The sequence below is a fragment of the Drosophila ficusphila genome, unplaced genomic scaffold (assembly GCF_018152265.1).
Source record: "Drosophila ficusphila isolate 14025-0441.05 unplaced genomic scaffold, ASM1815226v1 contig_198, whole genome shotgun sequence".
Classification (NCBI taxonomy): domain Eukaryota; kingdom Metazoa; phylum Arthropoda; class Insecta; order Diptera; family Drosophilidae; genus Drosophila; species Drosophila ficusphila.
Genome location: NW_025064092.1, coordinates 13,496,947 through 13,524,049, shown reverse-complemented (window position 1 = coordinate 13,524,049; position 27,103 = coordinate 13,496,947). Strand labels below are relative to the sequence as shown.

At 49.1% G+C, this 27,103-nt stretch overlaps 4 protein-coding genes across 4 annotated transcripts; 2 read left to right on the top strand and 2 right to left on the bottom strand.

Moving 5' to 3' along the window:
- The first annotated feature begins 341 nt into the window (after positions 1 to 341).
- Positions 342 to 9,030, top strand: LOC108097272 (ceramide synthase 6). The gene is made up of 6 exons (XM_017199469.2): positions 342 to 985; positions 7,367 to 7,487; positions 7,550 to 7,771; positions 7,830 to 8,167; positions 8,253 to 8,397; positions 8,653 to 9,030. The coding sequence occupies exons 1-6, from the start codon at positions 801 to 803 to the stop codon at positions 8,866 to 8,868; spliced, it is 1,227 nt and encodes a 408-aa protein (XP_017054958.1). The 5' UTR covers positions 342 to 800; the 3' UTR covers positions 8,869 to 9,030.
- LOC108097274 (josephin-like protein) lies at positions 3,348 to 6,283 on the bottom strand. Its single transcript, XM_017199472.2, has one exon. It carries the CDS (start codon positions 5,970 to 5,972, stop codon positions 5,346 to 5,348), a length of 627 nt encoding a protein of 208 aa, XP_017054961.1. The 5' UTR covers positions 5,973 to 6,283; the 3' UTR covers positions 3,348 to 5,345.
- Positions 9,031 to 9,844: 814 nt separating the features above from the next.
- LOC108097273 (splicing factor 3B subunit 4) lies at positions 9,845 to 11,218 on the bottom strand. Its single transcript, XM_017199470.2, has 3 exons — positions 11,099 to 11,218; positions 10,951 to 11,034; positions 9,845 to 10,892 (listed from the first exon to the last, which is right to left on the bottom strand). The coding sequence occupies exons 1-3, from the start codon at positions 11,130 to 11,132 to the stop codon at positions 9,991 to 9,993; spliced, it is 1,020 nt and encodes a 339-aa protein (XP_017054959.1). The 5' UTR covers positions 11,133 to 11,218; the 3' UTR covers positions 9,845 to 9,990.
- Positions 11,219 to 11,810: 592 nt separating this feature from the next.
- Positions 11,811 to 26,934, top strand: LOC108097189 (dmX-like protein 1). Its single transcript, XM_017199332.2, has 15 exons — positions 11,811 to 12,037; positions 14,264 to 14,481; positions 14,629 to 14,777; positions 15,273 to 22,361; positions 22,428 to 23,507; positions 23,826 to 24,050; positions 24,133 to 24,489; positions 24,549 to 24,813; positions 24,880 to 24,967; positions 25,033 to 25,302; positions 25,365 to 25,434; positions 25,511 to 25,585; positions 25,642 to 25,775; positions 25,846 to 25,929; positions 25,993 to 26,934. Exons 1-15 carry the CDS (start codon positions 11,951 to 11,953, stop codon positions 26,191 to 26,193), a joined length of 10,392 nt encoding a protein of 3,463 aa, XP_017054821.1. The 5' UTR covers positions 11,811 to 11,950; the 3' UTR covers positions 26,194 to 26,934.
- Positions 26,935 to 27,103: the final 169 nt, after the last annotated feature.

Genomic DNA, 27,103 nt, shown 5'->3' with positions numbered 1-27,103 from the left:
AGGTCGGAGTTCAAGACAAAAGGAATTTCTTGCAAAATACCTTTATTAACCTTTTTAAATTGGGTTTTGTCGTTGTTCTCCTAGCCTAATATTAAGACAAAAGAAACTGTGGATCAGGATTGCCCTTCAACTACCATTTTATCACGAATGCATATTAAAGTACTCCTTTAAACATTTCAATTCGTTGATTGGCTATTATTTATCATCAATCCCGATTCTTTGCCGGAAAACACTATTAGACGTAGATAAACATCGATAGTCGCCGTTAGACATCGATGTTTCCAAAAAAATTTAAATCATCGATCCATCGATGATTCCCCATCTAACTGGCTCTATATATACCGATTCCGTACAGCTGCTAGTGCCTATTAGTATTTTTTTCGTTCATCCGAAATATCAAGTGTGTTTTTCACACAGCTCTCGACCCTCACGAAATTCTGAAGTGCATTTCTTTGGCCCGGCAGTTTCCGTTTCCCGAACTCTCATTCATTCCGAAGCGGCGAAAAAAAACTAAAATAAACCCATTAAACAGAGTGCTAAAGGACAACAACGATTCGGCGGTACATTTTTTGCCAGTGTGTGCTTGTGTGTGTGTGTTCGTGTGAACCGCGGTCCGGTGCTCCTGTTGTTGTTGCTGTTTCCAAGCCACAAGAAAAACACACAGGCGCAGGGTCGCATGCAAGAATATTTGGTTAAGCACATAAAACATCGTACCTATATGTGACAACAAACGCCAGGGAAAAACTGTAAAGCGGAAAGAAAATAATTGAGAAATTCGGACAGCAGCAGGAGCAGCAAACATGGATCTAATCAATAAGTTCAGCGATGCATTCTGGAGTACGCATATTTGGCTGCCGCCGAACACAACCTGGGCTGACATAGCGCCAGGTTCGCGAAAGGATGTGGTGCACGCTAACTACAAGGACCTCATCTGGCCCATTCCATTCGCCGCTGTCGTCATGCTGGTCCGTTACACGCTGGAGCGGTAAGTTTCCCGTTTGCGGCATCCCGCTAGCCCCCATCTCGCATCCTTTCCGGCACTGTTCCATCCCCATTCATTCGGGTTCCCTCTCTTTCACTCTCACTCTCTTTTCCATTGAGAGCACCCGCCCACGTTTGTTGCATTATGTACAGTAAACTTTATTCATAATTCCGTCGGTTTTTTTTTTTTTTCGACAAACATAACCTCACGTGGAAACGCCCAACATTCTGCAAGCGTGTATGTGTGTGTAAGGCGCACACGCTCGCCAAGTTGTTGTTGCTGCAACTCTATGTTTTCCCTTCCAAGCGACGCCGGCTGCAGTTTCCAGTTAGCCGGCTACGAATTTCCCACCAAGTATTGGCCCCCCGCCTCCGGCATTTGCATTAAAGTTCATACTAATTGTTTAGTTAAAGGGAAAACATATGTATGTATATTTGTTAATGGCCGGTGATTGTGTGTATTGTACGGATGTATGCACTAGTGAGAAAATGGGAACAAACTCCGGTACAGTGGGGCAAATACATAAACATTTTGACAATTCAGCTTACTACATGTATCAATCGGAGATTGGTATATTAAACTATTTCACGGAAACTACTTTTCCCCTTAATCGACGTGCAATACAATATTACTGTTTCTTTAAATGTTTACTTAAGCTTAAGTTTATTTCAAGATTCAATTTCATTCGATTTCTTAGATTCTTATGATTCTTATGGTAAAAGTACACCTGAATATTTAACGACAAGGTCTGAAATTCGATAAATTATCTGAGACCAATTTCGAAAAGATATTTACTTAAAAGTAAAAAATCAATTTAATTTCGATGACCATTGTCCCAGTGTAGGCCAAAAGCATTTTGGCCGATTTTCAGGGCAATTAACCTGAGCGACGTTGTGAACATGTAAATATGTGAATATTCGCTGTTCGTGTGTGCAGATTGCGTGCAGGTGCATTTATTTGTAAAAAAAAAATAGTTATTCTCATATTTTTGCAATATGTTTATGCCCTTACTTTTACATAAATCGCATATACATACAGTCAAGCGAAGTGCTGTGAGAGCTCCTAATCGTTGCCACCGAAAAATGTAGGGCATTTGTCAAACAAGCTTAGCTCAAGCACATAAAACTACAGTACAACTTCAATAATAGTTATCAATTAAACATTGAGAGGCTTTACATTTTTTTCATTTATTTTATGATGATCTTTTGAAAAGTATAAACGTTATCTATAGGTTTTTAAAATGTCTGACTTACACTGTTATTGTAAATTAACGTACACAACATTAACAGCGGTCTTTTGATTTTTGTTTTCGGTGGCTTTTGCATCTGTGTTTGGAAATGCGACAGAAACCAAATCTGTTTCATGGCAGACCACTTTATTTGTTTTTGTATTTCTGCTTCTTAAACAAGAATTGGACTTCAAGGTCGAATTGGAATTTCGGACGCGTCTCTCTATTAATATTCATTTAATGGCAAAAGTCATCGATTTGTCTCAATTCGATTGAATTGGAGTCTCTCTCTCTGAAAACCGTTCCCAATGCCCAAGTCATGGTGGCCATAATGGAACCACCTTGGGCCCAACTAGCACCGCCGATACTGCCACTCCACAAGCGCTGCCCCGATAAGATTTGTGCCAAGATTTACGTATAAAACTTGATAACAGTGCCCAGTGCCTCAATTGTTTTACGCTGAATTCTCGAATGACTGTTTCCATTGGGGGTGTGTGGGTACACCAGGGGCGTGGGCAGCGGGTTCGAAATCCGAGGGTGTTTCAGAAGGTGTGTCCATATCATTTATTTAGGTTAAAAGAGGGTGCAATAACGCCAAGGAAAATCTTTGTTAGACTTAAAAATATATATGCACATATGTATTTATTTTATATGTTCATTTAGCTGACTAACAATTTGAATGAACCAAAACGGGTTTGATAAGTACATACTTCAGTCAATGCTTGGGACTACCAAAAACTAAATATTGTTTGTGTGTATGCTTTTGCCTTAAATAAAGATAAGCAACTATCTTAAATATATTGGTCTTATAGCGTGTGCTTCATATATTTTAGCTGATCCGTTGAAGTGTGGGTTAAGTCCATGATTAGTCAAACGTTTTTCTTTGGCCCAGCCAGTGAGTCATAGTCTTAAGAAGTTTTTCCAAATATGCGCGCACTTTATGGCCCGATTGGCGCTTCCCTTATGGCCGCTACACTCGCACTTCACCAGATACAAACACGCTTTGGAATGTTTTCTGCACTGAATTGGGGTTTATGTTCATGTTTATGTTACACTACGCGAAGAACAACAAAAGAGAGAGTTACTAAAACAATTTAAACAGTTGGTGCTGACTGAAAAGTCAGACCTCAATTTATATTTTAATTTTAAATGAACAAATTTATTAAGAACTTTTTATCATTTTTGATTATTAAATAAGATACTTATATCTTATGGCCATAGGCGAAACATAAAAGCGGAAATGGCCAACTAAAATTCAATAAGGCCTATTTATTGCTTAAAACTTCTATGTGTTTTTCCAAACCTTCCTAGATTAAAGATATATTATATATGAGGGGTTAGCTAGCTGATTACGACTTATTTCAAGTGGGATTTATGAGTACTATTTTGCTGGGCGCAGCTGTGTAGAGCACGTTCTTCTATTCGTCCGCATTTATGCTGAAGCTATAGCTATTGTGATACGTAATCGCCAAGAGGCGACCCTCGAGCTCAGCGCTCTGGTGCGATAAAATTTCAGGTTAATTATTTTAATGGCTCACATGCACACATCAAGTGCAAAGAGAGATACATACATACATACATACACATGTATCGAGAAATGTACATAATCGCCGGCCGCTCTGCTCCCTCCATTTCTCCATCTTCTCCACGCCCCCAAAGCTTATGCTTCTTCTTACGCACCGCTAGAATCCTGAGATTGACAAAATATGTAACTTCTAGGAACAACAGTCCCAAAAACCCAAAAACCGATCCGTAAACCCGTTTCTATAGTGTTTTCCCCGCTGCTTGCAAACGCGGTCGGTCATTTCAATTGTTTATCGCGCCGATTGCCCAATGGCAGTGAAAAGCAGAAAAAGCAGAAAAAACGCAAATGCCATAAAACAGAAAAAGAGAGAATGAAAAAACGCACGTGCTTCACGCACCAGGTAGGAATGAGAATGAGGAGTTTTGCCTAGTCAGGTGGTACTCCACTTTAGGGGGGAGCCGGTTCGCGGTTCGCTTCCAGTGCAATTTGTTAAATATCTAATTAGCACCTCTCATTCTTCTTGCTAAACAGTGTGAGCCAAATTTCAGCTGCTTCCACTGTTTTGTTTGAAGGCTTAAGGGACGTATTCCGATTTATGTATATGAATTTCTTCACAACTCATCATTTAAATATTTCGAATATTTAAAATAACATTTAAGTTTCGTCCTCCACTTGTAAAGCTCATAGGAAAAGCGTACGTTATAAAGATAACAGATCGCTCGGCGGTCTATTAGTCGCTGACTAATGGCGCTTATGCTTAATTCCAACTGGGTATCGGCAGTGAGTCAGACCACGACAGTCCCAAAAGTCGGGCCACATACGAGGAATATATATAGCTGGAATACAGCTATAGCCTGGTGTGGCACTTACTTGCGCTAATCTCACAACCGCCGGTTGCCTTGCGTGTTGTATTATCGCAGACAACCGCAAATAATTCGCCGAACAACAGCCGACATTTGTAGTATAATATGCATACGGACGGTCCCTATAGAACACTTGACCGACGGTTTGGGGGCTCCAAAATTGAAGTTGTTCCGCTGATAAGACCCGAATAATTGCCAGTGCATTGCACTTTGTTCGCCAGCTTTGCACATTGCCTGAGTGAAATTTAATAAATACGCCCGAATAATGGTGGGGCTCTAATCGCAAACTGTCATCAAGTTGCATCAAAACACATTCATTATTCGCACGAAACAAAACCACTTTGATAATCGACATCTAGCGTTTTGAGGAAAATGCACTTCTAAAATTGCATTTAAGCGAGTTGTTCTTAACTTTCTATGAATGCAATAGAACCTGTAGCGCGGTTACGTTTGGATTTAAGTTCTTTTCGAAAATACAATCTGTCATATAATATGATTGGTTAATAGAAGCTTTAAATACAAATTATTATTGACAAAAATTAATCTTTTAAAGTAATAACTACTGGTAGGATTTCCATGGAATTTTATTACTATTAAAAAACCATTTGCAATCTCAAAGAAAACTTTAAATGTGATCATTAAGAAATTGCTTATATTTTAGGGCACTCTTCGGTTGTCTAAATGAGTGATTAAATAACCGGAATTTTTTAATACCATCACGGAAACTTTATTTGCATAACCATAACCTTAATCCCTAAACTGCGGGAGCAGCCAACGTTGTTCGCTCTTCTCGGTGGAGTCCTTCTCCTCACTCAGAACCAAGATTAGCTCGTGCTCCATTTGCAACTGGCTGCCCAGGAACTGGATGAACTCCTCTTCGGAACCCAGACATCTGGGCTCCCGTAGCTTGGAGTCTAGATTGTAGTACTTTTCATCGATGCGTCGGAGGGCCAGCCAGTGGCGCATCTGAAAGGGTAATGGGATGTAGTAGCCCAGGCTCATCTGCGCCGGAACGTTGAGGATGAACCCGAAGATGGCGTTGAGATTGAGGCAATGCGGATCCCGCCGGCGGTCGAACCATACTGCTTCGCAGTTTTTTTGCTGCAGGGCGTACATAATCACATTGACATCGTAGTTGCCCCATCCGATCCACGACCGATGGGGGTTTAGCCAATTTCGCGGGGTCAGCGTGGTGCAATAGTCGTCCAGCTCCGATTTTTTGAACATTTCGGGGCCCTGGAAGAGGTTGTTCAGGGCGTGGAGGCCACAAAGGTGTCGAGTCTGTCGTTCATGGTAGATTCCCTTTTGCACTTGGGCTGTGTTCCCGCAATCCCCCAAAGAGTTCTCCGATGTCCGAGCGCTGGAAGATTCCATTTCGGCGCCGTGTGGAGTGACAGGTTCGTTTAAATGTGTAGCTCCGTAGGGGAGCTGGGAAAAGCCACTAGATTAAAGTATTGTGTTTTGTTTATACTTTTAAGGCAGTTCCGAGGACTAGCTTTAGGGATGGAACGACATTAGCGCTGGCACCAAGTATCGATGACGTTGCGAAATTTCTGCCTTATGCCGATGTGCGTATCGATATTTTGACGATAATAATTTTTCAAGTTGCAAAACAACTTTTTAAAATAGCCCTCGTTTAAAGTTAAATTCTCAGATATAAATATTCCATAAGAAATGTTATACTTGTAATTATGGATAGCCTCTATCGCTGATAATTAAGCGTACAATTTGCGTCACTGTTAATAACCCATTTTGTACGTATTGTCAATAAAATTTGTTTAATTTATTATTACACACCCTAAGTTTGGGAAATCCCAATTAATGGGTTCACTTCCTATAACCCTGGGCATTGAAAAGACGTAACTTATCAAAATATTCGGGGGTGATAATATAAATCAATATCTGAAAGTGAATGCGGGTCAATTAAATCCTCTGTGTGTTAATTGAATTATGTACTGCATGAACTTGAACTGAACATAGATTCGGGAGTAGTTCAAATTAATTATTTTAAAATTTATACATGACCCACAGAAAGTCTTCAACAGAGGTTTCCGCATTTTTTTTGGCCGGGCTTTGTGTGATCTGCCTATGAATTAGGAGGGTTTCTTTTCAAAACTACTTGGGATTCCAATCGTATTGGCACGGGATGTGCAAATCTTTCGATTTCATTGGCAAATTAGCTTCCGAAAAGAGATATATGTAAGTCTGGCGTGGTCGTGGCGATGTCCAGTTTTGGGCGGGCTAATTACCTATGCATGTGGTCGTGCGGGCAACCCAAAACCCATCCCAAAACCCCTTGCCAGGTCCCAGTTGCCATGCTCCACACGTGCCAGACGTTAAGACGACGACAGGTGTGTGGGCAAAATAAATATACACGTATGTATACATAAATAAAATTAAATTAAATCATAAACAGAAAAAACAAAAACGTTTCCGCCATGGGTGTACGTACATGCATAATTAGAGATGTTGTGTCGAGCCCAATCTAACTTTTATTGGATTTGTTGTCAGGTGTCATGGATAGCACTTCTACTGCCAAGATAACAACAGTTCCTATATTCTATAACCTTCCCAAAGTCTATTAGATTCTATTCTATTATACAGTTAGTATTTATAGACTCATACTTAACATTCTTTAGCTAGTTTACCATGTGCTAGACTTTATCTAGAAGCACTCGTCTCGACTATCATAAACTTTAAAACCTGTGCCGTAGTCGTAAAACAGTTAAATAAGCGCCTTCTAATTAAAATCTTTTAATTACTTGCAGTTTTTGGATATCGCCGATAGGCAAGTCACTGGGGATACGAAGTTCTAGACCTAAGAAAGCAGCAAATGTTCCTATTTTGGAGACCGCCTATGCCAAATCCACGCGATTGGACAACAAATGGGTGAGTGCTAGCACTGAATATCATTGTCGATATAGATGTCTGATCCTTGGTTTATTTAACAGTTGGCTCCGCTGTCAAAGCAGACGGATATGAGCGAGCGTCAAATCGAGCGATGGTGGCGTTTACGAAGGGCCCAAGACAAACCGTCGACGCTGGTGAAATTCTGCGAAAACACTTGGCGATGCATCTACTACCTGTACAGCTTTATTTTCGGCGTGATTGTGCTGTGGGACAAGCCCTGGTTCTGGGATGTGAAGAGCTGCTGGTACGGCTACCCGCATCAAGTACGGACCGCTGAACCGCCGCCTCCTTATCGAAAACAATTAACGTATTTCTTCGCAGTCGATCAGCAGTGATATATGGTGGTACTACATGATTTCAATGTCCTTCTACTGGTCCCTCACTGGCACCCAGTTCTTTGATGTGAAACGCAAGGACTTCTGGCAGATGTTCATTCATCACATGGTCACCCTGCTGCTGATGTCGCTCAGTTGGGTGTGCAACTTGCATCGCGTTGGTTCTCTGGTGCTGGTCGTACACGATTGTGCCGACATCTTTTTGGAGGCGGCCAAGCTCACCAAGTATGCCAACTATCAGAAGCTCTGCGACGCGATCTTTGCCATCTTCACTGTGGTTTGGATTGTCACGCGCCTGGGCTTCTATCCACGCATCATCTACAGGTGAGTGGGAGGAACCATCCCAACCTTCCTGGTTGAAGTGACCCCAATCCCAAACTGACAATCCACCATCCTGTTAACCCGGCAGCTCATCTGTGGAAGCACCGCGCATTCTGCCCATGTTCCCAGCCTACTACATCTTCAACTCATTGCTTCTGATGCTGCTCGTCCTGCACGTCATCTGGACATATATGATTCTCAAGATTGTTGTCGACTCTCTGCAGAAGGGTCTGGTAAGTGTAACGGCATCTAGCTATCAAGCCCGAGTCCTTTTAACTGTGTCTTAGCCCTTTAAAAAATCCATAACGTAGTCTTTTAACTGAAACCTATAAGGTATAATATTGATGCTTTGTATCTATATAGAAATAGTTTTCGGTTCGATTCAAAACAAGAAAACATAAGTTAAAATTTGTTGGTTTCTTTGGTAGTATAGGGTAATATTTACTCCTCACCCGTGTACTAACCTGTTCATTGTGCTTTCTTTTCAGATGTCAGGTGACATTCGTTCCAGTGATAGTGAGGATCTCACAGACAGTTCGGAGAACGCACGTTTGGCCAATGGATCGGCGCGCTCGAAGAACAAGTCGAACAGCGGGCTCCCTTCCGGCGGAGGAGCCGCTGGTGCCACCCAGCGCAAGACCAATAATGCCAACAACCACGCGTCCGAAGTGGCAGGAGGAGCTACGACAACGGCGGCCAAGTAGGCTGCGACTCTGGTGACTGGGGCGAGTCACGAATGGAGCACGGATCACGGGGCAGCCGGTGGCCACCGGAAGCGGAAATCAGCGCCATTCGTTATCGGCACATTTTCCGAGGGACAGGAGCAACAACAACAGCAAACAAACAAAATCAACACACACCCCAAACACATACAACACACACACACACACACACATACAAAAACCAAACCAGTTCAGAACGTTTTTATGTTAATTATTATTTTTTATATATAATTCATTTTTTAAGATAAAAAAGGAAAATTAAACGAAAACCAAAAGAAATTTTAATAAATGCGAGAAAATTTATGCGTAACGATTTTCTTGTACATCGTTATTAATTAATATATATATATATACATATATATGCTTCACCGTTTTTCTGTTGTTGTTTGTCTTGCTTAACCAAAAAGAAAAACAAGAAAGTAACGTTTAAAATAACCAAGTAATCGTAAAGCTAAAGCTAAGTTATTTTACCAAACGAAATGGAAGAAAGCATAGTGGGACTAAACCAAATTTGCTTAGACAAGAATTCAATAAAGGAAAATAAATAGTAGTCAAAACTATTGTAAATATTGTACTTGTATGTTTCCCATATTAATAAATTTATGCAAAACAATTTACAAGAACCAAGCAATGTTTCAAAAGAAGCGGGATGGGAACAATTCGAGGGCTTTTCTCTTATAGGATAGGTTCAGGACACATATGTAGCTATCCTTATCTAGTTGAGGAACGATCCAAGGCTAATAAATATAGTTCTGCTTATCAAAATCTTTTATTTTACATTACCTATTTGAATTAGTTTCGACTCAGCTCAACTTTTATAAGCTACAAGTTGATGTTTTATACATTTTAAAATATTTTTTCAATAAGATGCATGACACGAAAGAATTGGAACTGAAGCCCAGTCTTCAACATTTTCAAAATGGAAACGTGTAAGAAGTTTGAATGAAATTTATGAACATTTCCGAAATGAAGTGTGTGAGAACTATTTAATGTCCAAATAACGTTACTATTAGTCTTCACATATATAGCATAGCATTCTTTATAGATAAATCCTATTAAAATTTATTTCGTCTCGTCCAAATTGGTATACACTACAGCCTAGACCTAGTACTGGTAGCCATCAGGTTGGTACGGCCGTGCGAAGGGCGCAGGGGCAAAGGGCACGGGCGGCGGACGCCAATTGGTGGGCGGTGGTCTGGGCGGCGGCGCTGGCATGCCTGGGGGTGCCCAGGCATTTGGTTGCATCATGCGTGGTGGCGGTGGTATGCCCATTGCCGGAGGTAGGGGCGGCTGTCCGCCGGCCATTGGTGGCAGCGGCGGCGGCGGTATCGTGGCTGGGAACGGCGCAGGCTGGGGCACGGGTGGCGGCGGCGCTATCATGCCCATATTGTTATTCGTAACTGGCACCACAGGCGGCGGCGGAGCCATCATCGGTGGCGGCATCATCTGGCCCGACATCGGCGGCATCATATTCTGCACCGGCGCATCAGCGAACAGTTGATGCGGCCTGTCCGCATGGGCAGAGGGATTCTGGGCGGCCAGCAAACGCTCCGCAGCCGAACCGTGCCGCTCGCCCTTGTGATCCTTTTTAAAGGCGTAGGACACCGAGATGGGACGGTTGCACAGGTACTGACCATTCATGGCGTCCATGGCCGCATCACTGGCCTCGAAGCTGGCGAAGTTGATGAAGGCAAAGCTCTTAGACTTGCCAGTCTCTGGATCTCGCATGATCTTCGGTGTCTGAAGAATCACCCCGAAGGCGGAGAACGTATCGTACAGCAGCTTTTCGTCGACCTCCACATCCAGGTTGCCGATGAAGATGTTGGCGCCGACATCCAAATTCTTTTGGTGAGCCGACGCCTTGTTTACACGAATGGGTTTGCCATATAGCTTAATCATGTTCATGATCTTGATGGCATAGTCGGCGTCCTCCTCGCTGAGGAACTCGACGAAACCGTAGCCTTGGTGCATTTGGGTGACCCGATCCTTGGGCATGTGTACGTTCACTGAAAAGTCAATGAGTAGTATGCATTCTAGGAATCCCAGATCAACCACTTTACTCACCCACTGGTCCCGCCTGAACAAATAACTCCCAAAGCAGCGTTTCCGACACCTTGTCGTCCAGTCCGCCGGCATAGATGGTTGCATCTACCAAAGGATAGGGAAAAGAAGATTTAGAAGAACTTAAGCAGCAAATTAAGTAAAAACCCACCTTGATTGCGTTCAGCAATGGGACCTGCCGCCATTTCACAACTATTTTTATGAACAAAACCAAAAATTAATTTTCGGCGTTTTTAACATGCAAGCTAGTGATGGCAAAACCAATATTAGGAGTGGGTCGATACATCGAGTTTGAAGACTCAATGTTTATTTTTTAAGAATCGATATATAACTATAATTAATTCTAATAATCAACAATAATAAATGTATAAACGCACCCAATTGTTTGTTTCCCGATGTTGTCTTTATTTTTGTTTTGGTATCTGATTTGAAAAGAGGTAACAGAATTTACCATCCTCAAAATAAAACAATAAAGTGCAAATTACCCAGTTACCGATTACAATTGCTTATAGATGAACATCACAAGGGCTCTGAAGTGTAGCTGTGGACACTATTTCCAAACTCTTAGATAACAGCAATTAATTTTAAATAATTCTCGATTAAAAATGCTTAGAGATACACATCACAAGTTCTCTGAAGTGTAGCTGTGGACAATATTTCAAAACTCATACATATCTTGTAAATACATATACGACATAAAGTGGGATACAAAACTTTATTTTGAAAAATTGCAATTTAGGGCTATATCATTAAAGCATATACAAATTTTATATTAAATAATATAATTTGGAAGCCAGTAAAATCAACGATGCCCGCTGGCAATCCCACCCCTACTATCGATAGATCGATAGGCCGTGCTGGCCGAGAACTCAACTCTAATTTTTTATGTAATGTCACTTTGTTGTCGTTTGTTACAAGAAGCAAGAAAATTCGTGCTAGAAACCAAAGAACCAAGTCCCCAATATCCGTGCGCTGTGATGTGATAATCAATTGTGTGTAAATAATGAATTGTCATCAGATATTGAGCGGCGCCTGCAATGCGGGCGACCGGTGCTTCGCCATTGGTTCCGTGGAAGGAATACCATTTACAGTAAGCAACGAAGAAGAATCGGAAAAATCGGGATAGGAATCATCAGCATTATTTGATTACCGATTGAGTCCCCCCAAACACGCCTCCCTATTAGTTGTTCGAGTACTCTGCTCCGTTTTCTCATCAGTCCCTAAACTCCCCACACATTCTAATTGGAAACGGGGCATCATCATCATCGTTATTCCAACCAGAACTGATCGCAGCACGTCTTTAATGTTTTTATTTACATATTTGCATGTGTGTGTATCTGTGTGTGTGTATGTATTTTTTGCCACACTTGGTGGTCAATTAAAAAAATCAAATGCAAATGATGAGATAGAGAACTTTTTGTGTGCTGTGCAAATTCGATAACAACAAAAGGCTGTGTGTGGCAGAAAAATGTTTGTTTTCACCTGCATTTACATACTTGGCCAGCAATTAATTACATTTTTAAGGTCAAATGCTGGCAGTAAACAAGCCGCACGCACACATGCGTAAGTTGCAGCCAGTTGTGTGGGTGAGAGAGAGTGTGTGCGTCGGTGTGTACCCTTCGATTGGTCAGGTGGCCTTTGATGCCCTAATTTCGCATCTTGCAGGTTGTCCCCCTCGGTTCGCCCGCTTTCCCACTTTCCCACACACCCTTCTCTCCTTTCCCGTGTCTCTCTCGCGCTCTCTCTCTCTCCGTCACACGTCAATGGCAAATTGGAATTATAAACGGCCATAAAAACGTGAGCACGCATTTATAATGCGCCTTTTCGATCCCTATACTATATAGAACCATTGACTATTTTCAGTTCGTTATATTGCATATTTACCCTCGCTTGCGAGTTAGTTGAGATGGCTAAGAGAGGTCTCCCTAAGTAGTATTGTCTTCATGTACATGATCACAATCAAAATACACTAATCGGAAGAATATCCATTTCCCTAGAATCAAAATTGAATCTCTGCCAAAACAGTTTATCCAAGTTTTTGTCTTGCTATATTCAATATATCAAATTCCACCTTTGTGTGTATAAACAACCCATGAAAAATGAGCACGTATTTATAATGGGCCTTTTCGTTCCCTACACTTCTTGTTACCAAATACTATTCGCAGTATATTTACCCAGAATGTTTATCTGATCAAGAGACCAGGTCTGTGTTTTCCTGCACACCCAAGGAAGCATAATTAACTGTGCACATTTTGCTATTCTAATGAGAGGCCCCACGGGGCGTATGTGTACTTTCTATATTCTATTATATGTGTTCTATTCTGTAATCAGCACCGCTGTTGACACAGTCCCCCTTTCGCAGACCTCGTTCATCCACCCGCCTTGCGCCATATCATTTGCCATCGTTTCATTTTGTTTAATTTCAAGTGTATGCATATGAATATTTGTATATACAAAGGAGTTTGGTCAGCACGAAGACAATCCCCTGACACCATTGCAGCTGTAGTATCCAGAGCAACCCATAAAAAGGAGCAACTCTTTAGAAATAAACACTTAACACCCACTTTACTTAGCAGCCTTTCATACTTTCAGGAAAACTCAAAGTTACTTATAACTAAACTCGTCAAGAGGGACTAAATAAATATTCTGGTTTTATTAGTATCTTATCTCTGCGAAACTAATGAGTTAGTAATCGGGAAGGTCGGAAACTCCACCATAAAATGTATATTTATATATATTTAATGGCTAATAATCATAGATCAAAATAAATTAGTTGATACCCTTCGTACGTATTATTCGATAGAGTAAATTGAATCACCTTTTCTTTTCCTAAAGAAAAAATTGCAATCGTAAAACACTGTAAAATATTAACTTTGCCTAGAGCAAATGAATTTTACTGATCTTTAAAAACCAATAAGTCAACATGATGCAACACAGATGCACCCCACCATTTCCGTGAGTCGTAGTTCATAAAGTTAATTTACGATATACCCCTTCCCAGCAGGGTATTCAAATTTCTGGCCACGATAATGAGCATATCAGCGACAACTCAACAAATAAATCAAACACACTTTAGCTAACCAGGTAACCAAACATGATGTGGCAAGAGCTTTGTCAGCCAACCTGATAAGCCAGTTAACTGGACAGTTAGGGTTTTGTTATCGATATACACCTATATATACCTATATGTAGCCGCCATCCCGTGCATATACACTTGAAAACAAACACCTCGAAGAGCACATAACGATCGTAGAACGTTTAGATTAACCCGCCATGAATTATACCCTTGTGTTTAATTGCGTTTAATCATCCGCAGGCCTACGCCGCCGGCTGCAATGTGGTCATCCTGGCGAGCACCTTTGAGCGCGTCCAGATCATTCCGGGCGCCAACCATGGCTACGTCAAGATATCTGCCCTGGACTGCAGCACCGATACCGGAAAGATCGCTGCAGCCTATGAGAACAAGATTTGCATTTTTGAGCCCACGCCGGTGATCGAGTCCAGCAAGCACAACACCCACTTTCTAGACTACAGGTGGGTTTGCCTCTATCCTTTAAGGAGGTTTCAAGCGGTGCAGCAAAGCAGCAAGGATGATGGCCTATGCTTTAAACTCCACATGCACTGCTTATAACCTAGTTAAGTATCTTTGATTAACCTTATTAAATTGTGTGTCTCCCGCAGATGGGTGCAAACGGGCTCCTTCACCAGCCACTCGAGCGTGGTGACCCTGTCCTGGAATCTGGAGGGCACCCGTCTCCTCACTGGCGGCACCAACATCCAGTTGTGGAAGAGCAAGTCGCCCACTCACCAGCAGGAGGAGGAGCACACTGGTGAGCTTTACACACACACACACACACACAACTTTCCACTGACCGCCTTTGTTTGTCCTGCCAACTATTGATTGGCGTGGGAGGAGATGAATCACAGACAAAAAGTGGATCAATGGGGTTCAATATGGTGTTTATAACAAACTAGGAACTACGTCAACATTGGCAGGTGTCCTACGGGGTTTTCCAAGTAAAGCAGTAGCTTAAATCACAGTAATCGATTTTCCTTTCCGGGAAAGAATAAAAACTATTGTTTACATAATTAAAGGAGTCTGGTTGTAGACTACAGACTGTAAGACTTTTAATTACATCACTGCAATAGGAGTCCACTTCGATAACAGCGATTACAGTTAGAATCAGATTCCAATCAGAAATTTCTAGGACGTATGTATTTCCAATACATTCCTGAAATATGTAGACTATGTATGTAGATTATGTATGTAGATTATGTACATATGTAGATTACCCATTTCTAAAAACAATGTTTTCTTTTAAAAGGAGTCAAGTTCGAGATCGGCGAGAGCAAGGAGCCGAAGCCATCGAGCACCGCCCAGTCGGAGGATGTGTCCACGTGGGAGAACATCTGGAGCTGTCAGACGGCCATACCCATTTACCACATGGCATTTAGTCCGGACGGAACCCTGTTCGCCACCTGCGGCCGCAACGATCGGCTGGTCAAGATCTGGTACGAGAACAAGCAGGTTCTCTTCCCGGCCAAGGGATCCTCGTCCGCTGGACCTTCGTCGTCGTCTGGTGGTCGCCACGGCGTGGACGACGGCCCGGGTTCCTCCGGTTCTGGCGGCGATCTGAACTTCACGTACGTGTACATCGCCCATCCGCGAGCCGTGTCCAATATCGTGTGGCGCAAGACGAGCAAGTACATGCCGAAGGGCTCGGTGGCCAACATGCTGGTCACCTCCTGCCTGGACAACATCTGTCGCATCTGGATCGAGACGGTGCTCCCCGACGACGGCATGGTGAACATGACCCAGTTCGATCCGATGGCCTCGCAGAACCCCAAGTTCCGCACCCACCGGCACAAGCACCGGTTCATGCAGCGGCTGAAGCACATGAAGACCTGCTTCCACATCCGCCGGCACATGAAGGCCGGCGCGAATGCCGGCCAGGGAGCGGCCAGCGGTGGGGGTGCAGCCAGTGGCGGTGGAGCGGCCGGGGCAATGGGCGCCATGGGCAGCTCACCGGCCAGCTACACCAACTACCTGGGACCGATTCCGTCGCTGCCATCCTCGTGCAGCGTCCACGACTTTCACTCGTACGGATTCCAGGGGTCGGGCGTCACGCCCGGGATGCACTTCCACCTGGCGGCGTCGATCAACGCAGAAACGGACATTCCGCTGGTGCCCTCGATGCAGACCAGCGACCCGGCCAACCAGAACGTCTTCATCCTGCACTGGCTGAACAACAAGGAGATGCATTTCACGCTGCAGGCGGAGGCCATATTCCAGGAGCTCACCAAGAAGGTGATCGACGAGGAGAACGGCCACGGCGGCAACGCCTCCAACGGCGGCGGCGGCGGCGTCGACTTGCCGGACGACGCGCACGGCTCGCACTCGCACTCGCAGGCGCACGCGCACAAGAAGTACCTGCGCTCCTCCAAGTCCGTCTCCGTGGACGACAGCGGCGAGGAGTACAGTCGCTACTCGCAGCACACGGCCGGCACCACGGGCATGGCCGGCGGCGGAGGAGTCGGGCTGCATCTGAACTCCATGTCCAATACGACGTCGCAGAACTCGCTGAACAACGAGCCCCCGCATCCGATTACCCAGCTAGTGGACTCGCTGGACAACAAGATCGAGTGCCTGCTGCGCGACTGGCACCAGAGTCCGGATCTGCTCTTCGCCATCCATCCGGTGGACGGGAGCTACCTGATCTGGGTGATCGAGTGGCTGGACGACTACTATCCGGGCTCGTTCAGGCAGGCGCAGGTCTCCTTCTCGACGCGCATCCCCTCGGCCTTCCCGCTGGGCGACGCCATGTCCATGTCGACCACGGTCAGCCTGTTCAACACGGGCACCCATCCGCTGGCCTTCCGCGACATCGCCAACAACGTGCGCAGCAAGGACGAGTTCCACAAGGGCCATGCCGACGACTCCTCCCTGAAGAGCGACCAGCACTCGGGCCAGACCTTCGAGCGGCACGACGAGGAGCAGGAGGACGCCGGCGACGAGGACGACCGCGATAGGGACGGGGATGCTGACCAGGACGAGGCCGGCGGCGATCGCAGTGCCGCCGCGAGTGGCATCGGCGGAGGAGCGGAGCACAGCAGCAGCTCGCAGGATTCCGGAGCGGCAGGAGGAGCCAGTGCCCTGCCGCTGAACGTGTCGCCGTCGGTGTCCATGGTCACGAAGCACTCGAACGGAACCCTCAACCTGTGGCAGCTGACGTTCGCCTTCAAGACGAAGTTCACCCAAGTATTAAGCATCGGCCACGTGAGCCGTGCCTCCGGCCATCGGTTCCGGGTGAACGACATCACCTGCCACCCGGTGCTGCCGCTGCTTGTGTCCACCTCGCACCACAACCTGCCCGACTCCGAGGCCAAGTCGCCGATGTCGCCGTTCGAGCAGCCGCTGAGCGGCGGACTTCCGTCGGCCGGAGGAGTTGGCGGCGGAGCAGGGCCCTCCGGAGGAGGATCCAGCGGCGACAAGGATGTATTCACTCCGACGGGCTTCTGCTCGGAGCTGATACTGTGGCGCGTGGACTCGGTGGGTCCGCTGTGCCATTCGGGCGGCGTCAGCGAGCTGGCCAGGATCAACTCGCCGGAGATCTCGGCGTTCAGCAACGTGGCCTGGATCCCGACGCTCCTGCCGAGCACCACGCTGGGCAGCTACAGCAACTCCCCGTCCGCGTGCTTCGTGGCCAGCGACGGGGAGAACCTGCGCGTCTACCAGGCGGTCATCGACGCCCGCACCCTGCTGGCGGAGATCTCCTGCTCGGAGAACCTCAACACGCTGCACAAGTCGCACTCGCTGTCGTCGATGATCTCCAATGCCTCGTCCACGATGCGGGCCCAGCGATCGGCGCTGCACGACAAGCTCAAGGTGGTCTCCCAGCAGTCGACGGCTCGGCCCGGCTGCATCCTCCAGCTGGACGCCATCTCGGAGGCCAAGCACGACTGGCAGAACACCCAGTTCCTGCACGTGTTCCAGGCCCAACTGATAACCGGTGGCCAGCGGACACCGCTGACGGATCCGCACGATCTGGAGGAGCCGCGCCTGAACGCCCTGCTCGAGTCGGACATGGACGCCATCGTCGATCTGCAGCGGAACGCCGACTTCGAGGAGCCCTTCTACATCGTGAACATCGAGAAGACGCTGCGCGGCAGCACCATTCACATGTGGCGCATCGTCATCAGCTCGAAGCAGCAGAGCTCCTTCCTCTCGGAGACGGCCATGTATGTGCCCGACAGCAACCTCACCCAGGAGCCCGACGAGGAGCAGCAGAACGGGGCCGGTGGCGGCAATCCGAACTCCAATCCGAGGCGGATGTCCCAGGGAGCCGAAACGCTGACGGGAGCCGAGCACTTTGGGCCGCAGGTGGAGGCGCCGCACATCTCGATCACCACGAAGAAGGTGTGCACCCAGGAGCTGCCGCTGCCCGAGGGCGTGGACGTGATCCACGCCTCCCCCGCCGCCGGTCACCTGAGCAGCTCCAGCATTTATCCGGCCTGCTTTGCCCCGTACATCATTGTGACCGCCTGTTCGGATTCGATTTCGCGCTTCTGGAAGTGCGAACCGGTGGGCGATGGAGGCGAGGGTGATCCGGACCAGGAGCCGGACGGGGACGCCTACCACTGGAGCGAGTGGAAGATGCTCAGCCGCATCCAGCAGTCGGCCATCGAGATCCCCGGCCAGCCGCTGAACATCAGTGCCGCCTACTCCGGCCGCATAGCGTGTGCCTACAAGTACGGGAAGAGCTTCACCCGGCCGAACAAGGGACCCGATCCGGACTCGCGCTACGTCAACCTCTGCGTGGCCATCTACGAGTGCGAGAGCTCCGGCGGCAGCGAGTGGGTGCTCGAGGACACCATTCACCTGAAGAACGTCCACCTGCCCCGGATCAACATCGGGCACGGCATCGATCTGAGCTACCTGCACGACAGCCGCCTGCTGGCGAAGAAGCAGCGCCTCAACCAGGTGCTCCACACCTTCGCCCACGACGCGGAGAGCCGATCCCCGCGGAGTGGCGAGACCACACCGGAGCTGGCCGTCAACCGGCAGCCCTCGGCCGCCGCCTCCGGATTGCTGACCGTTCCCAGCTTCAGCACGCTGCAGTCGCTGCGGAAGAGCATTGCGGAGAACGGGAACACCTGTCCCCTGACCCAGAAGCACCTGGTGCAGCTAGACTGGGTGAGCAAGGAGGACGGCTCCCACATCCTCACCGTCGCCGTCGGCAGCAAGATCCTGCTCTACACGCCGGTGTCATCGGACATCGCCCAGGCGAACATCAAGGCGATGAAGGAGTCGCGCTCGGTGAACCGTCCCATCCTGCGGAAGGCCAGCTCGCTGGCCCAGCCGAACTTCGTGGACGAGATCCGGTGGATGAAGCTGCGGCAGATCGACCTGCAGACGGCCGACGGACTGCCGCCGCTGCCCATGCAGATATCGTGGGTGCGCGACGGCATCCTGGTGGTGGCCATGGACTCGGAGATGCACGTCTACTCCCAGTGGAAGCCGCACTACTCCTCCCACTTTGCCGCCGCCGCCGCAGCGGCCGCTGGCGAGGATGTGCCCGATACGCGGAACCTGCGCGACGAGGATCTGCGTTCGTTGGCCAACGAGTCCACGCAGCTGCGTCTGAAGACGGTGGCCTCCATGCCGCTGATCAGCAAGGTGAGCACCGCCAATCTGCAGCTGCTGTCGCACGACAAGAAGCGTCGTCTGGGCAACGTCAGCATGGCCAATATGAATGGAGCTGGTGGCGGTGCTGGAGGAGGTGCTGGTGGTTCCTATGGCGGAGGCCAGGACGACGGCGGCAACGATGACTACATGACGGACTTCGGGCTGTTCCAGGCCTCGCGCATCGCCTGCCCGGTGCTGCCGCAGTACCATCCCAAGCAGCTGATGGAGCTGCTCAACTGCGGCAAGATCCGCTGGGTGAAGGCCATCCTGGCGCACTTGGTGCGCTGCATGAGCGGCAACAGCTCGAGCACCGTTGGCCAGGACGAGGACGGCTACGCCAGGCAGCGCAGCTGGTCGCGCTCCCGCACCCTGAGCATCAGCTACACGGCCGAGCAGAACATCCAGGCGGAGCACCGCGGCAGCACCACCCAGATACCCGAGGAGCTGATGCTCGACTACGCGGAGATCAACTCGATCCCGCCGCTGCCGCTGTGGGTGCTCCTCAATGCGGACCGGGAGACGCCCGGGCAGAGCAACAACTATAATGAGGGCGACAAGGACTACGACGAGCTCTTCGACATGCACAACTCGGAGGACAACCTGGACGAGCTGCTCAGCGAGGGCGACGAGAAGAAGCGCCAGGAGCGCCGGCTCTCCCTCCCCGAGAAGCACTCCATCTCGCACTTTGGCCCGCGGCAGGGACAGCTGCTGTCGCGCCTGCTGACCCACACCCATCTGCCGGGGCTCTCCTCGCTGGACCAGATGCATCTGCTGGCCCTGGCCGACACGGTGGCCACCTGCAACACGGACTTCTCCGACAAGTTCGCCGCCGATCAGTCGGGCAACAAGTCGGGTGCGGGCGCTGGGAAGGAGGGAGGCGCCGGGAAGGATGGCAGCACCAGCACCGACTCCTTGGACGACTGCGGCCTGCGCTTCCTGCTGGCCATGAAGCACTTCACCTACCTGCTGCGCTGCCTGCCGCTCCAGCAGCGGGCGCAGTTCCAGCGTCAGGGCGTCGGCACCTCGAACATCGTGTGGGCCTACCACTCCGAGAGTGAGGAGGAGCTGCTGAACCTCATACCCAGCTATACCAAGGGCGACCTCCGCTGGGCCACGCTGCGGGATCTGGGAGTGGGCTACTGGCTGAAGAACATCAACACGCTGCGGCGGTGCGTGGAGAAGCTGGCCAAGTGCGCCTACCAGCAGAAGCAGGAGCCGCTCGACGCGGCCATCTACTACCTGGCCATGAAGAAGAAGTCCCTGGTGTGGGGCCTGTTCCGGTCGCGGCGCGACGAGAAGATGACCGCCTTCTTTGGGAACAACTTCGCCGAGGATCGCTGGCGCAAGGCGGCGCTGAAGAACGCCTTCGTGCTGCTGGGCAAGCAGCGGTTCGAGCACGCGGTGGCCTTCTTCCTGCTGGCCAACAGCCTCAACGACGCCATCGAGGTGTGCATGAACAAGCTGGAGGACTTCCAGCTGGCCCTCATCATTGCCCGGCTCTATGAGGGCGATGCCGAGGGCTGCTACTACCACCACCTGCTGCACGAGCACATCCTGGGCACGGATGCGGAGACCGGGCGCTGCGACCTGAGTCGCGCCCACCCCGATCCCTTCCTGCGCTCGATGACCTACTGGACCATTAAGAAGTACCAGGAGAGCCTGAACACCCTGCTGCTGAACAACGTGGGCAGCCTGCACAGCAGCTACCGGGAGGAGGACCTGCTGCGTCCGGAGCCGCAGGCCACCAACCCGAACGTGTTCAACTTCTACATCTACTTGCGCACCCATCCGCTGCTCATCCGCCAGAACATCGCTTTGTCCGCCCAGGAGAAGCGCATCGCCCACGTCGTACTCTCCGGATTCAATTACGCCGGCGATGCTGCTCCCAGTGCCGTGGCCTGCGACAAGCAGCTGCAGCTGGAGGACTCGATCACGCCCATTGAGCGGCAGCTGTACTTCACCACCGCCCACGGGCACTTCAAGAGCGGCTGCCCGGCGCTGGCGCTGGAGGTGCTCAACAAGCTGCCGCAGAAGATCAGCGACGATTCTGGGGGCAGTGTGGCCGGCAGCCAGGCGCAGCAGGAGCTGGCGCAGCAGAGCAAGGAGGAGCTGATCAACACGGGCATCATGGACACCTGGGGCGCAACTCCGGCCGCTTCAGCAACGCAAAACACGGCGGACTCCTTCGACTGGGGCGCTCCGGTGTCCAGTGAGTCGGAGGCCAAGTTCGAGATCAAGTGGGACGACGACGAGGACGATGAGGAGGATCCCGACTTGGTGGAGCCCGATGAGCCGGAGCTGGCCACTCCGCAGCCGCAGGCATCCGTTCTGGGAAGAGGCAAATCGATGGGCGGCAACGGAAGCGACACCAAGATGGACATCATGGCCCAGCAGCTGAAGTTCGTGGCCTGCCTGAAGATCCTCATGGAGGAGCTGTCGACGCTGGCCACCGGATTCGAGGTGGATGGCGGCCAGCTGCGCTACCAGCTGTACATGTGGCTGGAGCGCGAGGTGGAGGCCCTCAAGCAGCTGTGCAACTACTGCAGCCAGTCGGAGCAGTCGACGCACGAGTCCGGCGATCCGGACGCCGAGGCCAGGGACAAGGAGATGAACTCCAGCTTCTATCCGAGCAACGAGCGACCCACTCTGCACGAGATCCTTATGCAGGACAAGCAGGACTTCGAGGCCAAGGTGATGCGGGCGGCCAAGCGCAAGCGCTGGCTCAAAGGTAAGAGGATAGGATCCCGGTTGGGTTACCAAGTGAGTGACTAATTCCATTGCTTTTCACTTTTAGCCAATGAAACGCTGCTCCGCACTTTGCTGAGCTACTGCTCCCTGCACGGCGCCAGTGGCGGCGGGTTGGCATCCGTGCGCATGGAGCTGGTGCTGCTGCTCCAGGAACTGCAGCAGGAGAAGACGCAGCAGCAGCTCCTCAGCCCGCTGCCCTTCCCCACCACGCTCCCACTGCTCAGTGCCTGTGTGGCGGGCAACAAGACGGTGATCGCCGATCCCATCAAGTACCTGCAGTCGCAGACGGTGGACATGCTGCAGAGCATCATCAAGGTGCTGCCCTTCCCGGGCATCGAGCCGAGTGCTTTGAGCGAGATCTTCGTGCTGCGCGACCTCGCAGTAGCGCTCTCCTCCTGCATCTACCAGTCGCTCTGCGACTCCGAGAGCTTCGTGGTGAACAACTCGGCCTTCAACGGCTACCCGAGTCCGGGCATGGAGAACATAGCCAAGATCAACTCGTCGTTTGAGTGCAGCTATCTGGTGGGCAGCCGTAATGCCTATGGCCGTAGGCGGAAGTACTCCACGGACGAGCCCGCCGGCGTGTGCACCACGCCCTCAAAGTGGCCGGGAGTGACCAACCTGCGGGCTCTTCTCGCCCGCGAGAAGGACGAGGATGTGCCCAAGTTGAACGTTCTGCTCCTGGAGTCTTTCGTCTCCACCTACATGGCGCTCTTCATCTACTCGCTGTCGACCTGCGACAGTCGACTGCTGTACCGCCTGAGCGGGCAGAGCTTCAACAACGAGACCTGGTCCACTCTCTTCGGCGGCGGCATGAAGAAGCTGCTCATCAAGCCCGCCGTGGCACAGCCGCCCAACCAACTGGGAGGAGCTGGAGCAACAGCCGGAGGAGCCACAGGTGGCACTGGTTCCACCTCCGAGGAGCCGGTCGATGAGAACAGTGTGTGGAACACAGTCACCTCCATAACGAAGCAGCGCATGAAGCTGAACATGAAGATTCTGGGCAGCTTCAGCCAGAACAGCACCTCCAGCAACATGAAGGAGGACAAGCCCACTTACCGGGAGCAGTTCATGCCGCCAGAGACGTCCATGCTGTCCTACTTCCTAACGAAACCGCCCACAACAGGTGGGTTTCAGACCTTGCTTGCAGTTGATTCTGTACTGCACTTATTACTTCACTTATTACATCACTTATTACTTTACTTATTACTTTACTTATTACTTTACTTATTACTTCACTTATTACTTCACATATTACTTCACGTATTACTTCACTTATTACTTCACATATTCACTTATTACTTCACCTATTCACTTATTACTTCACTTATTCACCTATTACTTCACTTATTCACTTATTACTTCACTTATTCACTTATTACTTCACTTATTCACTTATTACTTTACTTATTCACTTATTACTTCACTTGGTTGATACTTTCAGAGTGTGATGACTACGACACAGACGACTCACATGAGTCGGAGAACGAGGAGGAGGAGGAGGACGACGACGATGTGAACGTGAGCCGAACGCAGCTGAAGGCCAAGGACAACACGGAGCACACCAATCCCACGTCGTACTCGTGGAGCATTCTGCGGCTGGCGCTCATCAAGATCAGCACGCACAAGATCCAGGAGCTGGTCAAGGTGGCCGGCATCGAGCTGCAGGGTAGTAGTAACATTTCATCCATCCATTCGCCCCGCATCCTCTAAAGCATCCCCTCCTACATTGTCTCCCCAATCTCGCGCAGATCTCCCCGTGATCAGTCCACTCTCGCACGAGGTGCTGAGGACCCTCAATCGCTGGCAGGACTTCGCCCTGAGCGACCTCATTGCCCGCGGGCCACCGTCCAGGAACTTTATACCCGGTTGCTACGCGGAGAGCGGCATCAACGGCCTGGCCATTCACAAGTACCGCTCGCTGCTGAACAAGGACAACACGCCGTTCGTTTCCGGGTCATCGGCCGGGCCCATCCGGCGTTTGTGGAACTACCTGGTGCGCCAGGAGCCCGCCCAGGAGGTCTTCATCAAGAGCATCTTTGGCAAGAACATGGAGCCGAGCACGCGGGGATCGCACCACACCCACAACGACAACGAGACCGATGAGGGTGAGTCCTTTATCCAGGAGGCGATGGCTCATTTGCTCAATTGCTACCACTTCATGCAGGTCAATCCCATTCGACCAACGAGAACACCGACCAAATCCGAATCATCCACAAGGATCACGAGTCGATATTGTCGTTCTGCTTGAAGAACAACAGCTCCTCGATGATCGCCTTTGCCAATCCGCGCGAGATCCAGGAGTTCGACATCTCGCTGCTGCTGGAGTCGCCGAATTGGTACGAGGACGAGTGCGACTACGACATGATGAACCTGTCCAAGGACGCGGACACCAACAGCTCGTCCTTCTTGATTATCCAGACGCAGGAGCAGTGAGTCCAGTGCTTGTTCCTTTCGGAATTTATCATTTAAATGACGCTTTGTTTTATTTGGAACAGAAACCAGTTCGGAAGTAACAGCAATGCGTACAGCGAGTCCAATGCCAGCACACAGAGTGCCTCGCAATCCGGACGCGGCACATCCATGGTGGGTGATCCTTTCATTCCTAGTTTTTCCAAGTTTTCTAAGTCAAATGTTGTGTTGTCTTGCAGGTGCTGCGCCACAAGGTGGACAACGTGAAGCGCATGAGCGCCCATCCGCTGATGCCGCTGTATCTCACCGGTGGCCAGGATGGCTCCGTGCAGATCTGGGAGTGGGGCCACCAGCAGCCAGTCTGCTCGCCCCGCACCTCGGGCACCTTTGCCAAGGTGACGCGCTGCCGCTTCTCGGAGCAGGGCAACAAGTTCGGCATCGGCGATGGCGACGGCAAGCTCAGTCTCTGGCAGGCGGGCATCGCTTCCCAGAACAATCGCTCGTTCATCGTGAGTTGACCTCAGTAATTTGTAATCCATTTTCTTATGCTTGTGCCTCCCGCTCTTCGCAGAGCTACCAGTGCCACAACAAGGTCCTGTCCGACTTCGTGTTCCTGGGCTCCTGCAGTCTGCTGGCTAGCGGTGAGTTGTGATGTGGTAACACACACATTTTGGGTGCCCCAAAGAGTCCTCTTTACATTCGATTCCGCTTTTGCAGCCGGCCAAAGTTCCGAGAACAAGAACATCAACATCTGGGACACACTGCTGCCCCACAAGAAGTCCTGTGTGTCGGGTAAGATTCCAAAGTAGCTTTTTCCAGGCATTGCTTTGCTTACGAATCCCTTACAGCCTTCACCTGCCACGACCAGGGATCTTCCTGTTTGGTGTTCGCGCCGCAGCACCAGGTGCTCATCTCGTGCGGCAAACGCGGCGACGTTTGCGTCTTCGATGTGAGACAGCGAACGCTGCGCCATCGCTATCAGGTGGGTTCGCTGTATATCGATTCCAGGATCCATAGGAAGAGATTAATAATCCGCGTTTATCTGTTGACAGGCCCACGATAGCACCATCAAGTGCATAGCTCTGGATCCGCACGAGGAGTTCTTTGTCACTGGCTCCATCGAGGGTGACATCAAGGTGCGTGTTTCGAATGCTTCCTTCGAGCGATCCGTTTTGTAATCAGAGCTGCTTCCCTTGCAGATTTGGGACATGAATCAGTTCATGCTGATCAACACGTTCCCGCACGAGCACGCCAAGAACGGGTTCTTCAAGCACACCGGCCAGGGTGTCAGCCAGGTGTACGTGGATCCCTTCGGGCGACTCTTCTCCTGCGGCTCCGATGGCTGCATGAAGGTCCGTCTGCTGGTGGAGAAGGACAACATCGTTCACTCCGTGTATTGAAAGCTGTATTCTATCCGTAACATTTCTGGGGACGGATTCTGGATACCGGATTCAGGATTCCGGATTCCGAGCCCGGATCGGTGTCCGCCTGCCGCCGCAGCCAACGTCCGTGTTTCTGCTCGTCTGTTTTTGTGTGTGCGCCGCGGCGAAAGGGAAGCGGAATCGATTCCGCGTGTCCTACAATATGTGTATTCTTTGTTAATCGTTGATTATTGTAACATTTTTAATTGTATTTCAATTTCCTACACGTACAGATATACATACATATATATATATATTTTATTACTATTTTTATTTGCATAAAGGTATTGTTTTTTTTTTTTTTGCCCGTTTCCGTTTTGCTGTTTAATGTTCTTTCCAAACGACAAAGCAAAAAACTAAACTCGATTCGATTCGCTTGATTCGTTTCATGTTCTTTGAGTATTTCCTAAACAGACTATCCTATACACTACTATACAGATACAAGATATATATATATATATATACATATACAACATACATCTATTATATGCTTTAAATCAATTAATTATTATTATTATACGATATACAAGACATTCGACAGTATGCTAATTGATATGCTTACGAATATATATTACGATCTATGTCTTTGTGTTGAGCTTTGTGCAAAAATTTGTCTGTTGTTGAATCAATCAAGATATATGTATACCTAAAAAGAAACTAAATGAATTAACTAAAAATAAATAAAGTGCAAAATGAATAAAAAAAATTAATTAATCTAAACGATAATGTCTTTGGATTTGTTCTTTTTGGCTTACAAAATGTTCCCTCTACCGAAAACTCATAGCTTTCCATAGCTTTATCAGCAATTTATTCAGATATATGTTTTTCGGTCGTCAACAGGATGTTTTTCACCATTATAGAAGCCCATATATGTAGGTTTTCTTCCATT